The sequence below is a fragment of the Neophocaena asiaeorientalis genome, unplaced genomic scaffold, assembly GCF_003031525.2.
Source record: "Neophocaena asiaeorientalis asiaeorientalis breed wild unplaced genomic scaffold, Neophocaena_asiaeorientalis_V1.1 scaffold258, whole genome shotgun sequence".
Classification (NCBI taxonomy): Eukaryota; Metazoa; Chordata; class Mammalia; order Artiodactyla; family Phocoenidae; genus Neophocaena; species Neophocaena asiaeorientalis.
The window spans coordinates 4943414-4956009 of NW_020172591.1; the positions used below are offsets into that span (position 1 = coordinate 4943414).

Sequence of the window (12596 nt, forward strand, 5' to 3'; positions counted from 1 at the left end):
CTTTTACTATCCCTGTTATACTGACGAGGTACACTCTGCCCAGATCCTTTCAGGCCTTCTTTGCAGCTCTGAGTGCCCAGCTTCGGCAGGCTTTGCTGCTAACGCTTGCCCTGCAACCTTCTGATGATTGCCCCTTACCAGCCAGTGAGGAGAGTCCAAAGGCTCTGGGAGTTTTGTGTCTCCCTTGCCCTGTGATCAATGGCAAAAGGGACTGTTGTCAGACAACCAGCCCCCAGATCCTTTGTCTCCAGGCGGGAGAAACTTGGAGGTATGATCCATGCTCTGAGGCTCTCCAAGGGATCTGGCTAAGTTGGCATTTTCTTCCCCATCTTGCTTCTTCAACTCCCTCACCTTTCCTTGTGGGAGCACTTCCCCATAAGTCACTTTTCCTGAATCCTTGGTTCATGATCTGTGTCTGGGGGAACCCGATCTGAGACTCTTGCCTGGCTCGTACAAGATATAGTTGAGATTCAAACTAATGCAGTCTAACTGCAGTCATATTTTAGAGTTCTAATCCCTTCGTTATATTGCCTGTCATGTTGGTATGATCATCTGTTTCAATCTCTTTTTCCTAGCATTCTGTTAGAAATTTTACCAGAAGAATTTTGGAGCCGGGTCTTTGATACTTGATAATAAGCCGCGTCTTTGATAATTCTCAGTGTGGTGGTGGGAATTCAAAGTCCTTCCTAGGGATGGATGAAGTTGCAGTAGGAGCACCTCAGATACTCTGACAAGTATCTTGGGCTTCTTCCTCAATGCTCCCACAGTCGTGTAGACATACATGCAACAACCATGCTGCTGGGATAATTAGTTTAAAAATTCTCTTGGATATTCTGCTCCCTCACTAGACTGTAAGCTCTTGGAGACAAGGACCCACTTCTGCTCATTGTTGTTTCCTGGTACAGAGCCCAGTGTCTAAAAATGGAGGTGTTCAATCTTTTCGGATGTAATTCTGTAGTACAGAAAACTAGATTTAGAACTGCAGTTCTTAAATTTCATTTGCATGTGAATCACCTGTGGGGTGGGGTTTAGGATTCTGTCTTTTAACTGGTGTCGCAGGTGATCCTCAACCCATTACTGATACTTTGAAAACACTAATGTACAAGGTCCAGATACTCAGTAATAACTAAGGAACACTTATGTTGTAAGTTCTTATTATATATCAGTTGCTTTGTGCCTGGCATCGTTGTAAGAGAATTACGGCTATTAACTTAATTAAGCCACATTTAACTTCTATGAAGAGAAAAGTATTATTACCCCCTTTTTTACAAATTAGAAAACTGAGACACAAAAATGTTAAAAGTGCTAACTTGCTCCATTGCCTATAGCTAGTAAGTGGATGTGGACCCAGGCATTCCGGCTCCAGAGCCTGTCCTCTTAACTGCTTCCCCACACCACCCTTTCCGCTGATACATGTAAGAAAATCCACGTTATCCCCAGCTTTATTTTTGCTGAGCCTTTCTTTCCAAGGAATCTGAAAGGAAAAGAAAGCTACATAACTGCAGGAGACACACAGGAAATATTTTATTAGCTTCCAGATGGAGAAAACGGTAGAGTAAAAATATTTCAGTAGAAATCCACGGCCCTCCTCAGGGAGCCCACTCTGGCATCCAGGGCCCCCCAGTCGTGGTAGCTCCTGTAGTCCCCCGGCCTCACTAGGTACTGCCGCCCACGGTAGTTGGGCATCTCATAGAGGACCCACCAGCCCTCCAGCACGTGAAGGGAGCGGATCTCATTGAAGTGGAAGTGGTCGCGGAGCGAGGAGCAGTCTTCCGTGAGCTCCGCCATCTGGCCTCGGTAGTCCTCTCGCTCGTACATCCTCAGCCGGTGGGAGCTGGTCTGGGTTCAGCAATCAGCAGATGGGAAGGGTCAGAAAACCTAGCCTTTAGCAACCAATCACTCACACCGCTGGGGGAATGGGCATTTTTTTAGTCTTTTCTATATCAAAGATGACACATTAAAAAGACAACCAACACCAGGGCCACTGGGTATAGTTGGGTAGATGGCACACTGCAAAACTGAAGAGGGGCCATTCACACAGACCAAGATATGCATGGTGCTCCATAGTTTTCTAGGGCCACAACCTACATGAATCATATTTAGTCCCTACTTAGTACCATTCTTAAGTGACAATTTTTATATATAATTTGTGCTCTCTCCTTTATAGACTTAAACGGTGGTCTGGAGCTCTCCTTCGAGGATATAAAAATAATTAGATATTAAAAAGACAAATATATCCCTGGCAAAAGGCATTATTTTCAATCTCGATAGCATTAGAAGAGGCTGGGAAGAGAGGAAGTCGAATCGCTTTCCCCAAAGTGAAGCACAGGTGGTGGCAGTCCAGCCCAGGCAACTCCTTAATCCCTTCCTTTCTGCCTTGAGTCCTGCTATTCTAAAATCCTGAGAAGCAAGAGCCATCGTAACGATTAGGTTTCAGTTCTCACCTCTAATATATGGTCTGGCAAAACACTTTTAGGTAATTAATAAAAATAGAAGCTCAAGATCATGAAGGAGGCCTGTCTAGATCAATAGATTATAAAACCTTTAGAAAAATGTAAGGGCAGGCTGTCAGTCCTTGACAAATCCTGTCTGTCTCTTCCTGAGCGCTTGTTCTTTTATCTGCTTGTTCCTTCCCAGCAGGTACCCACTCAATTCCTTCTTCCTTCTTCCACCATTAAATCCTTGTTAGGAAAGGTTCTCATAAGCAATTCATTCTGAGGTATAAAAAACTGCTAATAAGGTATCTTCCATGGTTTGCAAAAGACTCACGTGTGCGTTATCTAATTTGATCTTCACAACAGCCTGACACACGTGGAGCAACCATTCTAAGTCTTTTCTTCTTTTAAGAGAAACTAATGACTAGAGCTTTCAGGCTGTAATCAAAGAGGGCTGGAAAGTAAAAGCCCAGATTTCCAGGCTCCTAATGCCAGTCTGGGTCCTATCAAGGCTTTCAACCCTCTGAGGGGATTTCAAATTTCCCGAGTGGTACATTTTCCACAGGACTCTGTCATAGGCAAATTAAAGTCTCCCTAACTGTGGAATTCCAGGCTGCTCGGGCTTTACTTGGGTAGCAGTGGGCTTTGCAGGTGCTACTAGAATCACATTGTTGGTTATTTGTTTTGCCTAATCAAAAAGCAGAACTTGAGGGACCCTTGATATTCATAATGGTTAATATTTGGAGACGGGTGCAGCAGACAACACACCGGAGGAAAGGTGATGGGGGTTGGACCCCGAGGAAACCCTCTTTAAGCACCTGGCTCGGCTCTGCTCCCTGGAGACTGGACCAGGGCCGCCTCCAGACTCAGCTGCTGCCTCCGGCCCACCGGCTGGAAGCCCGCAACTTTGGAGTTCATGAGGGGACTAACGGGTGGTTATTACTCACACTGTAACTTTTTATTTAACCAATAATTTTGCAAACCAGGTGCTAAGGTTAATTAGTTCTAGCTGCTGAAAATTCAAGTTAACATGCAAATGTAACAGATTTAAAATCCTACAATCTTGGGAAGATCTGCCTTCTCTACCTTCCCCAGCCCTGGGCAAGCCTGGTTGCTCCTTAGTTAATGCTCTGGTTCCGGGCACTAGAGTCTTCCTTCCTTACCACCCACCCCCCATCCCCCCAGCAGCTTCTGGTGCTCCACTCTTTAGAACAGGATTTCACAACCTCATGCTATTTGCATTACTCTCAAGGTTATGACAACCAAATAATATTTTCAGACATTGCCAAATGTCCCCTGGGGGAGTGAAATCAACCCCGGTTGCAAACCACTGCTTTAGAAGGAGCTGGTCCTCAAACAGATGTAACCGTGATACACCTGTCTCGTTCCTTAGTGTGGATTCTTGCTATTTAAGTCTAATGCTAATAAATTGTTTGCCCTGAACAATTTTATTTGAAACACATAAATTTAATAAGCCTGATTCACATTCTTTCTTTTAAAAATTCTAATTTTATAGAAAATTGGAAACTACAGAGAAGTAGAAAGGAGGAAAAAATTCAAACCATAGTACTGTATTTTAAAGATCACTGTGGATGAATATTTTAAAACCTCCTTTCAGTTCTGCAAGATGAAAAAGTTCTAGAGATCTTTGCACAAGGACATCCATGTAGTTAACACTACTGTACTGTGGTTAAAAAATGGTTAAGATGGTAAATTTAATGTTACGTGGTTTTTTTTGTTTGTTTTGTTTTGTTTTGTGGTACGCGGGCCTCTCACTGCTGTGGCCTCTCCCGCTGCGGAGCACAGGCCCCGGATGCGCAGGCCCAGCGGCCACAGCCCACGGGCCCAGCTGCTCCGCGGCATGCGGGATCCTCCCGGACCGGGGCACGAACCTGCATCCCCCGCATCGGCAGGCGGACTCTCAACCACTGCGCCACCAGGGAAACCCTGTTATGTGTTTTTTGTCACAATAAAAAAGTCACCTCATTCCTCCCCTGCAAAAAAAACCTTCTCAATTTTCACTTCTTTGATGTAATACTTTCATTTCTAAGAATTTGTCCAAAGGAAATAGCTAAAGGTACATGAAAATAGTATGCGCAGTGGCGTTTTATCAGACCACTGTTTATAATATAAAATATTAGATACAAATAAAATGTCTACATAAGGCATTAATTAGGTAAGTTATAGAACATCTCTTAGATGAGATGCTACACAGCTACCAAAAATCATGTTCTCAAAGAATTTATTTAATGATATGGAAAATTCTCACCATATGTTAAAATTTTAACATGAGTATATTATACACTGAAAACTACAAAACATTGCTGAAGAAAAGAAGATATAGGGGCTTCCCTGGTGACGCAGTGGTTGAGAGTCTGCCTGCCGATGCGGGGGACACGGGTTCGTGCCCCGGTCCGGGAAGATCCCACATGCCGCGGAGCGGCTGGGCCCGTGAGCCGTGGCCACTGAGCCTGCGCGTCCGGAGCCTGTGCTCCGCAACGGGGGAGGCCACAACAGTGAGAGGCCCGTGTACCGCCAAAAAACAAAAAAAAACAACAAAAAAAAGAAAAGAAGATATAAATAAATGGAAAAACATCTTGTGTTCATGGATTGGAAGATTTAATATTGTTCAGATATGAATACTTCCCAAAGTGGTCTACAGATATAATGCAATCCCTATAAAATTCTAATGTTATTTTCTGTGGCAGTAGAAAAACCCACTCTAAAATTTATATAGAATCTCAAAGGATCCCAAATACCTCAAACAATCTATCTTTGTGTGTGTGAAGCCATTTTTAATTTTTATTTATTTATTTAATTTTGGCCTCACCGAGAGGTTTGCAGGATCTCATTTCCTGGACCAGGGATTGAACCCGGACCACCACAGTGAAAGCGCTGAAGCCTAACCACTAGACCACCAGTGGACTCCCCCAAAACAATCTTGAAAAAGAAGAACAAAGCTGGAGAACTCACACTTTCTCATTTCAAAACTTACTACATAATTTACAGTAATCAAAACAGTGTGGTACTGGCATAAAAACAGACATACAGACAAATGGAATAGAATAGAGAACACAGACACAAACCTTTACACATATGGTCAAATGATTTTTGAGAAGGTTGTCAAGACCACTCAATGGAGAAAAGACAGTCTTTTCAACAATGGTACTGGGAAAACTGGATATCCACATGCGGAAGAATGATGTTGGACCCTTACCTTACACCACATACAAAAACTAACTCAAAATGGGTTAAAGAACTAAAACTATAAAACTCTTAGAAGAAAACATAGAGGAAAATCTTCATGAGATTAGAATTGGCAGTGATTTCTTGGATATAACACCAAAGCATAGGCAATAGATAAATTGGAGTTCATCAAAATAAAAACTTTTGTGCATCAAAGGAGACTATCAACAGAGTGAAGAGGACACCAATAGGATGTGAGAAAGTATTTGCAAATCATATATGATAAAGGATTGATATTCAAAATGTATAAAGAACTGCTATAACTCAACAACAATAAAACACCCACTTCCAAAAAAAAACCCAATTGACAAACAAGGCTTGAATAGACACTTCTCCAAAGAAAATAATACAATGGCCAATAAGCACATGGAAAGATGCTCAACATCACTAATCATTAGGGATATGCAATCAAAACTACAATGAGATACTACTCCACACCCATTAGGATGGCTAGTATAAAAAGCAAAATCAAAACAGAAAACAACAAGTCTTAGAGAGGATGTGGAGAAATTGGAAAGCTTGTGCATTGCTGATGGGCATGTAAATTGGTGCAGCCACTGTGGAAGACTGTATGGTAGTTCCTTAAAGATTAAACATCAAATTACCATATGATTTAGCAATTCCACTTCTACGCATATACCCAAAAGAATTGGTAGCAGGGAGTTGAACAGCTCTTTGTACCCCAATGATCATAGCAGCATTCTTTATTACACCCAAAAGGAAGAAACAATTCAAATGCCCATTTAAGAACGGATAGGTACACAAAATGTGGTATATGCATAGAATGGAATATTAATCAGCATTAAAAAGGAATGAAATTTTGATAAATGCCACAACGTGAACAAACATTGAAAACACTATGCTAAGTGAAATGAGCCAGACACAGGACAAATATTATATGATTCAATGCATTTGAGATACCCAGAATAGTCAGATTTATAAAGAAAGAAAGTAGAAGGGTGGTTACCAGGGGTTGGGGGAAGGTGGGAATGGGGAGTTATTGTTTAATGAGTACAGAGTTTCAGTTTGGGATGATGAAAAATTTCTGAAGATGAATAGTGCTGGTGGTTGCACAATGATGTGAATGTGCTTTATGCCACTGAATTGTACACTTAAAATGGTTATAATGGTAAATTTTATGTTATGTATATTTTACTACAATTTAAAGCATCTTCCATGAGCAACAAGAAAAGAGGGGAATCAATATGAATTTTTTCAATATTAATTTCTTGATTTCAATAATGCTACTGTGGGTTAGGACTCCACGCTCTCACTGCCAAGAGCCCAGGTTCAATCCCTGGCTGTGGAAGTAAGATCTCACAAGCCGCACAGTGCAGCACACACACACACACACAAAATCTACTGTGCTTGTAAGAAAACATTAAAATCGGATAACTCCTAGTGGTTGAAAGGGAATTAAAAAGCATTTAAAGCAGAGTTTATTTTAACTTACTTATAGTCCTCTTACTTTATAAGAAGGGAATAATTAATATAATTAATGTCTTAAATTTTTTTTTACATTTCCCTTCTTGGGCCTTCTTCCTCTTTCTCCCTTTATTCATTCCATTCTGACTATCTTACACCACCAAAGCTTACATTCAAGAACTGATAATATTTCAAGGTCCTCTTTAATCTTGGGAATTGGTGCTCTGGGCACAGTTGTGCTGTAGGCAAAGCTTGTTGGTTGATTTCCTTCACCCAACCTTCCTTGTGTATTGCCCTGCTTGCAGCTAGCAGCTATGGTTTCCAGGGACACCAGCTTCAGGTTGATGATATGGTGGGAGATGGACAAAACTTGGGGCCCTGACGATATTGTTGAGCTGCTGAACTAACCATTCCTAAATTCCGTGCTACCCTAGGACTTCCTATCATGTGAGCTAATAGATTTCCACATTGCTTATCCATTGCTATGGTGTTTTGGCTACTTTCAGTCTAATGTATGCTAACTGATTCAGATCCATTTTTGGCCAAGGGATTGGGGTGAATTCTGATCAAGCTTTGGAGATGAGTAGCTTACTGGGTAGAAGGTGGGGAAAGGTAATCCGGGTGAGGAAAAGATGTGAGCAAACTCAGAGATTGGATGTGATTGGATGACTTGGATGAGATTGGACGTGATTGGATGACTTAACGTGATTGGATGACTTGGATGAGATGGAGTAAAGGACAACTGGGGTCAGGTAATAAGAGAGGAAGTAGGTAGGCTGGGGCCAGTTTCTTGAAAAAGGTAGAATTTTTCCCTGTGGGCAGTGGAGCAATATCAAAGGTTTTTAATCAGGGAAATGACTTGATCAGATCAGTCTTTGAGTACAAACGTAGTCGCCACTCCTTTCTAAGATTCTAGCAATGAGAGTGCAAGTAAGAAAACAAGCAGTAGAAGCACTAATGTAAGTGAATATAGTGTTATACTTCCCTATAACCTTACACAGGCAATATACTAACACACACAGATATACACACATATGGAGAGTATATGTATAAGTTATATAAATATATATAACTGTGTGTGTATCGTGTGTGCATTTATATAGACAGAGAATGCAGCTTTGGATTATCCTATATATTTAATTCAGTTCCTTGTTGGTTGGTTGCTTACCTCATGGTAAGAATCTGTAAGCTGGTGCTGTCGTTATTTTGACAAGCACCTTCCTGATTCCACAATGGAAAAGCACTGATTTTCTGAGCTGTGAGTTCTGAATTCTGATGCCACTTCTATTATTAACTGTTTGAAATTAGAATTGAACCTTAGTTTACCTTACATAAAATGAGTGATCTAGGTTAGATGACCTCCAGGTCTGAAATATGTTAAACACCACATTACTTCGTTGTGCTGTAGTGACTTGCTTTCTTCCCTCCCTCCCTCCAATTAGGAATTTCTTTGAGACTCTGAATAAAGTTCTAAACAGTCACCTCGGAAAAAGTCACATATACTCTGTGTCAGCTAGAAATGTGTATTGAACTACAAATAAAAGAACACCCAATGGTGGTACCATAATCAAATGTGGGTTTATTTTACTCCCATTACAAGAAGTCTCAAGGTAAAGGGTTGCTGGCATTGTGTGATGGTTAATTTTATGTCGACTTGACTGGGCTAAGGGATGCCCAGATAGCTGGTAAAACATTATTTCTAGGTGTGTCTGTGAGGGTATTTCCGGGAGAGATTAGGATTTGGGTCAGTATACTGAGTAGAGAAGACCATCCAATCTGTTGAGGGCCTGAATAGAACAAAAAGGAGAAGGAAGGATGAACTCCCTCTTCCTTCTGCCCTCAGACATCAGCATTCCTGGCTCTCAGGCCTCTGGACTCAGACTGAATTATTCCACCAGCTTTCCTGATGCTCTAGCTTGCAGATAATGGGACTTCTCAATTTCTATAATCACATGAACCAATTCCTATAATAAATCTCCTCATCTATATCTATATAGATCCTATGGGTTCTGTTTCTCTGGAGAGCCCTGACTAATAAACATTGATTCAGGGGCTTGACCACATCAAGGCCAGCATTTCTGAAACTGTGACATTTCCCTCATACTTGTCAGCTCTTGAGTGTAACATGTCTGAAATAAGAGGGAATTGTGGCACCAGGGCAGCTGCTCCCTTTCATTAGGAAGGCAAGAATTTTTCCAGAACCATCTCCTCTCTCCCCATCAGCATTCCTCCACTGAATGTTTCAATGTCCAGAGAGTGTCATGAGACCAGTTCGGCATCAAAATCAAACGGGAAAGAAAAAAAAAAAAGGCAAAATAATGAAAGGAGAAAAAAAAAAAAAAAAGCCCGCCTGCCAGAGATTTGTGAACTCAATTTTGCATACAATTTAGGGAATTAAAAAATCTTCTGAAGCCCATTGTAGCCAGCTTCAGAATCCCTGATTTAAGAAGTGGGTCACACTATCTCTGAACCTCAGCTTTCAGATCCTCACTCCTCAAAGAAAAACTGAAGAGATATCTCACTATCTAGTTTGAAGAAGCAATGTGTTTAAAGGCCAGAGAATCAAATAAGATAATGTATTATGAAGTGTTTTGTAAACTGTAAAGCTCTGCTTCATTTGAAAGCATAGTTCTATTGTGAGAATTTTCTTTGTTACCCGTAGATCATACACCTTGATTTCCACGTGCATCTCGTGTGTATGTGCGTGTGTGTGTGAGTGTGTAAATAAAATAATAAATGTAGGACAAAAGGAAAAACACAAGCAAACCATTGCCAGGAAAACAGAAAATACTTTATTACTTTCCAGATTGAGAAATGATGCACTTATTTTAGTAGAAATCTATGACTCTCCTCAAGGAGCCCACTTTAGCATTCACAGCCCCCCAGTCATGGTAGCGCCTGTGGTCCCCCGGCCTCAGCAGATACTGCCTTCCCCGGTAGCTGGGCAACTCATAGAGGACCCAGGAGCCCTCCAGCACATTGAGAGAGTAAATCTCATTGAAGTGGAAGCGGTCCTGAAGAGAGGAGCAGTCCTCAGTGATCTCTATCATCTGGCCTCTGTAATCTTCCCTCTCATAAAGTCTGATCCTGTGAGAGGCAGCCTGGCCCATCCGGAGGTGGAAAGAGGAGAAAAGCAAACCATGAAATGATTCCAACACATTCATGCCATTCAGTTTGGTGAGGACCAGCTCAAGCCATTTTCAAATATATGGTAAAAATGAATTATTTCTGAATCTTTGTATACTCTTCATTTTCAAAGGTGGAGATTCAGTACCTTTCCAAGATCATAAAGTGTGACTAAAAATTAAGAAGGAAATCTCACTCTTTAATATATTCAAATATTTCCCAGGATGAACTGTTAATCACGCTCAGGACACTGTACCATAGAGAAACCCAAATCTTTAACAGCTTATTACTATTTTTGCCATTTTGAAGAATTATTTTAAATTTTCAAGCATGTGTCTTTGAACAGTAAAGTCCGTTTATGAAATGAATTACTCTACATTGAGTTTAAAATAAATCTTGGAAAAATCACCAAGGGCTTAGATGCTTTTGTTTCTGTGGAAAGCAAAGTGAAACATCTGAAATCTCTCAGTTACATACTTGATTTTCATTTAGTAATTTATGAATAGAATGAGGAAAAATGGGAAAGAAAAATGAGTAAGCCCAAGGACTAATTTTTTAAAAACCTTAGTGTTTTAAGACACCTATGAACTATATGTAGCCTGTGTATAAAATCTCTGCATTGCTCTCTACTGAGAAAAAGTACTTTTATTTGTACAGGTGGGGAAAACCAAAACATGCAATTGGGAGGCAAAAAGAGGAAAGAGTCTTACAAGAATGAACCCTTGTAAAATTTTCCTTTTCAACTCCTGTCAGCTCAGAAACTAACTAGCACCTAATTATTTTTCTGTTGGATATTAGTGTTTTTTCTACAACTCCATTGTAAATGATTCCAGGTCAGGACCTCTATTTTGTACATGCCTGGGGCAGCGGATACATTCTTACTCAATAAATATTTGTTGATTAACTGGTACCTGGGCAACAACTTACTTCTGTTCAAGGCAAATTATATTTAACTAATATACCATAGCTTACCTTTTCCCCAAACTCTCAATTATTCTAAATGATCACTACTCCAAACGTTTAACCTTTGCTTGAAACTATCCATTCTGGGTCCAAAGTGAACCAGAATGATATGGAACTGGACTCACGTGGGGGATGAGGCGGCAGGAGCGGACGGAGTCGTTGAGGCCCATCCACTGCTGGTAGTCGGGGTAGTCGCCGCGCCGCAGGAAGTACTGGCAGCCCAGGTAGTTGGGTTGCTCATAGATCATCCAGCTGCCGCTGTCCACACGCACTGAGTTGCAGCGGCCCAAGTAAGGCTGCAGGTTGGCGTGGTCGCTGCTGCACTCGTAGTGGCGGCCCTGGAAGCCCCGGTCCTCGTAGAAGGTGATCTGCAGGGAAGGGAAGGACAGGGCTCAGAGGCCTGGCCTCCAGGCTGGCTGCGGGCCCCTCCCGCCGGCGCGGGGCTCGCCTTCCCCATGGCTGCTGGATGCGGGGATGCGAGTTCAGTGCGGTGGGGCGGGCGCGCGGGTCTATATAGCAGGAGGGCTGCTGCGTTGGCAGGAACGACACAAAAGGGGCCCCCGGATGAGGAGGGGATTTTCGTGTACTCTTTTTTCTCTTTGCTGTCAGAGTCCATGGGGCTCATTGTGGGTTTTGGTCCCATTCTCTCTGGAGTTTCTATCACTAGCTGATGCTATTGAGACAGTTTGGAAAAAAAAAAAAAGTAATTTGGGACATTGTCTATTTAATAATAGAAGTAGAACTTCAGCCATTTCATATATAGTCCACTCTTTTATTTGTATGGGTTGGGGAAAAACAAAACAAAAAAAGCGGTGGAGCAAAAAAGTCAGTCTTAATACGGCAAATATAAATTGATCTGTAAGAAGTATGTGCCATAATATTGAATACTAATGGTTAATAAGAAGGAAATGACCTGTACTGAATACTGAAAATTTCAAATTAGTCTTTTAAGAGAGCTTCCTCATTAAAGGGTGCAAGAAATTGGAATGTTTTACCAAGAAGGTTCACAAAATTTCAAACTTTCAGGCTGGTTAAAAAAAAAAAAAAAACAACAGCAAACGCAGATCTTTAGTATTTGGTCTGATTTTGTTGCAGTCATATGTGGAAGTAGACTGAAGATTGGAGGTTTTATCTTGGTTACTTGTAATTCAAAAGGGAGAATAGTTTTAAGATGATTAATCTCAGAAAGAAGAACGAAAAGGGAAATTTCTAAAAGCTTATGGAAATAAGAAAAAGTAATACTTTTAAAATACAAAATCAGATTACCTCTTAGGTTATTTATAAAAGGAAACCAAATTCCTAAGAAACCCATTTCTGGTAGGATCTAGATACACGTTTGTTCTATGGGGAACAAGAGTACACAAAGCTTTTGACTTAGAGGAAATTAATTGCACGAACACA

General features: G+C 41.2%; 1 protein-coding gene across 2 annotated transcripts; it reads right to left on the reverse strand.

The window, feature by feature from the left end:
- Positions 1 to 1500: 1500 nt before the first annotated feature.
- Positions 1501 to 11707, reverse strand: LOC112395259 (gamma-crystallin D). 2 transcript variants are annotated; one of them, XM_024738367.1, is made up of 3 exons: positions 11644 to 11707; positions 11321 to 11563; positions 1501 to 1839 (listed from the first exon to the last, which is right to left on the reverse strand). In XM_024738367.1, the coding sequence occupies exons 1-3, from the start codon at positions 11650 to 11652 to the stop codon at positions 1567 to 1569; spliced, it is 525 nt and encodes a 174-aa protein (XP_024594135.1). In that variant the 5' UTR covers positions 11653 to 11707; the 3' UTR covers positions 1501 to 1566. The 2 variants fall into 2 exon arrangements, with proteins under 2 accessions (XP_024594135.1, XP_024594134.1); XM_024738366.1 differs by lacking the exon at positions 1501 to 1839 and adding an exon at positions 9877 to 10207 and having other exon boundaries at positions 11644 to 11672.
- Positions 11708 to 12596: the final 889 nt, after the last annotated feature.

Coding starts and splice junctions, on each gene's coding strand:
- LOC112395259 (XM_024738367.1), bottom strand. Junction 1,840..11,320: donor CCTGCCGCCTCATCCCCCAC/GTGAGTCCAGTT, acceptor TGCTGAACCCAG/ACCAGCTCCCACCGGCTGAG.